Here is a 2,500-nt window from a genome sequence, read left to right as displayed (position 1 = left end):
CAGGTACGCTCTTCCTCTCACTCTTCTCCTCCTTATACTCCATTCTTCCTTATACTCATCCTTATATTCTTCCTTATACTCCATATTCTACATCTTCTACAGGTACGCTCTTCCTCTCCTTATACTCCACTCTTCCTTATACTCTACGTCCTACATCTCTTACATGTACGCTCTTTCTCTCACTCTTCTCCTTATACTTCACTCTTCCTTATATTTTTCCTTATAATTCTTCCTTATACTCTTCCTTATACTCTACGTCCTACATCTCTTACATGTACGCTCTTTCTCTCTCTCTTCTCCTCCTTATACTTCACTCTTCCTTATATTTTTCCTTATAATTCTTCCTTATACTCTTCCTTATACTCTACGTTCTACATCTTCTCCTACAGGTACGCTCTTCCTCTCACTCTTATCCTTATACTCCACTCTTCCTTATATTCTTCCATATACTCTTCCTTATACTCTCTTCTTATACTTTACTAGCAGTCAAGGGGACATTTTTTTTTTTTACTTTTTGTTACCCTTACCAACTTCCCCTCTTACATAAAAAAACTCTTCCTTATACTTTACTTTCTGATACTCTACTCTTATACTAATATTCTTCTTATACTAATATTCTTCCTTATATTCTTCCTTATACTTTACTCTTCTTCATATTCTTCCTTATACTCTTCCTTACACTCTTCCTTATACTTAAATCTTCCTTATATTCTTCCTTATACTCTTCCTTACACTCTTCCTTATCCTCTTCCCTATATTCTTCCTTACACTTTTCCTTATTCTTCACTCTTCCTTATATTCCCTATACTCTTCCTTACACTTTACTCTTCCTTATATTCTTCCTTATACTCTTCCTTATACTCTTCCTTATACTTTACTCTCTCTTATACTCTACTCTTATGTAAGGAGACTGGCGAGTGAATGGGCCTTTTTCCCTTATATTTTTGTTGTCTTTGGCCAGTCTTCCCTCTTACATAAAAAAATACTTTTCCTTATACTCTATTCTCTCTATACATTACTCTTCCTTATACTCTTTTCTGATACTTTACTCTCTTTCATACTCTTCCTCCTACTTTACTCTTATACTCTTCCTTATACTTTTTCTTATATTCCTCCTTACACTTTTTTTTCACTCATAACACTTCTGACATACATCTTCCTAACACTTCTAACACTCTTCCTTACCCCCAAACATTCTTAACACTCTTCCTAACACTAATACCTCTTCCTAATACTTTTAACACCCTTCCTTCTCTCCAAACACTATAAACATTTATTCTTCCTTACTCTCCAAACAATCTTAACACTCTTTTTTACACTCTTAATACACTCCAAACACTCTTAACACTCTTACTTATCGTCCCAACACTCTTCCTAACACTAATCCCCATTCCTAACACTTCCCACTTCCCAACACTCTTCATTGGCCACTCTTAACACTCTTAACCTCCAAAACGCTATTAACACTTTTTATAACCCCCCAAACACTCCTAACACTCTTCCTAACACTAGTAAACCTTCTTAATTGTTCTAACACTCTTTACCCTCCCAAGTTGGGAGTGTTGAGAGTGTTGGGAGTCCCAACACTCTCAACACTCTTCCTTATCCTTTCAACACTCCAAACACTCTTCTTTATCCTCTAAACACTCTTAACACCCTTCATAACACTCCTAACACTCTTCCTAACCCTAATACATCTTCCTAATACTTCTAACACTCTTCCTTGCTCTCCAAACACTCCAAACACTCTTAAAACCCTTCCTAACACTCCTAACACCCTTCCTAACACTAACAAACATTCCAAATACTCCAAACACTCTTCCTTGCCCTCCAAACACTCTTCTTTACCCTCTAAACACTCTTAACACCCTTCCAACAACTCCTAACACCCTTCCTAACACTAACAAACATTCCAAATACTCCAAATACTCTTCCTTGCCTCCAAACATTCTTCTTTACCCTCTAAACACTCTTAACACCCTTCCTAACATTCCTAACATCCTTCCTAACACTAATAAACATTCCAAATACTCTAAACACTCTTCTTTACCCTCTAAACACTCTTAACACCCTTCCTAACACTAACAAACATTCCAAATACTCCAAACACTCTTCCTGCCCTCCAAACACACTTCTTTACCCTCCAAACACTCTTAACACCTTTCCCTACCCTCCCAAGACTCTTCCTACCACTAAAACACCTTCCCAACACTCAACAGACAGCCGCCAGATGAGGTGGACCCGCGCCCCGGCAAGAACCAGGTCAAGAAGTCCAACATAAGGAGAGCTGAGGACTGTGCCACCCTCTGCTCCACCACCACCGATAAGAAGTGCCAGTGAGTCAAAGTGCCAGAGTGCCACCTTCCTCCGGCACTGCTCTGGTTATCTGGGGCCTCGTGGCACTGTTGTTTGGGTGGTGGGGAGGAGGGGGTAAGGATGGGATGTGGAAGGAAGGAAGGGGATGGGATGGGATGGGAGAGATGGGAAGAATGATGGAGAG

The 2,500-nt window shown here is 39.4% G+C and overlaps 1 protein-coding gene across 1 annotated transcript in view; it reads left to right on the top strand.

Annotated features, from left to right (window-relative positions):
• Positions 1 to 2,500, top strand: part of LOC123516218 — a 31,109-nt gene that overhangs the window by 12,258 nt on the left and 16,351 nt on the right. The window contains 1 exon segment of the mRNA XM_045275426.1: positions 2,220 to 2,336. Within this exon segment, the coding sequence (XP_045131361.1) occupies positions 2,220 to 2,336 (117 nt within the window).

The sequence above is a fragment of the Portunus trituberculatus genome, chromosome 5 (genome assembly GCF_017591435.1).
Source record: "Portunus trituberculatus isolate SZX2019 chromosome 5, ASM1759143v1, whole genome shotgun sequence".
Classification (NCBI taxonomy): Eukaryota; Metazoa; Arthropoda; class Malacostraca; order Decapoda; family Portunidae; genus Portunus; species Portunus trituberculatus.
This window is presented reverse-complemented; position numbering and strand designations above follow the sequence as displayed.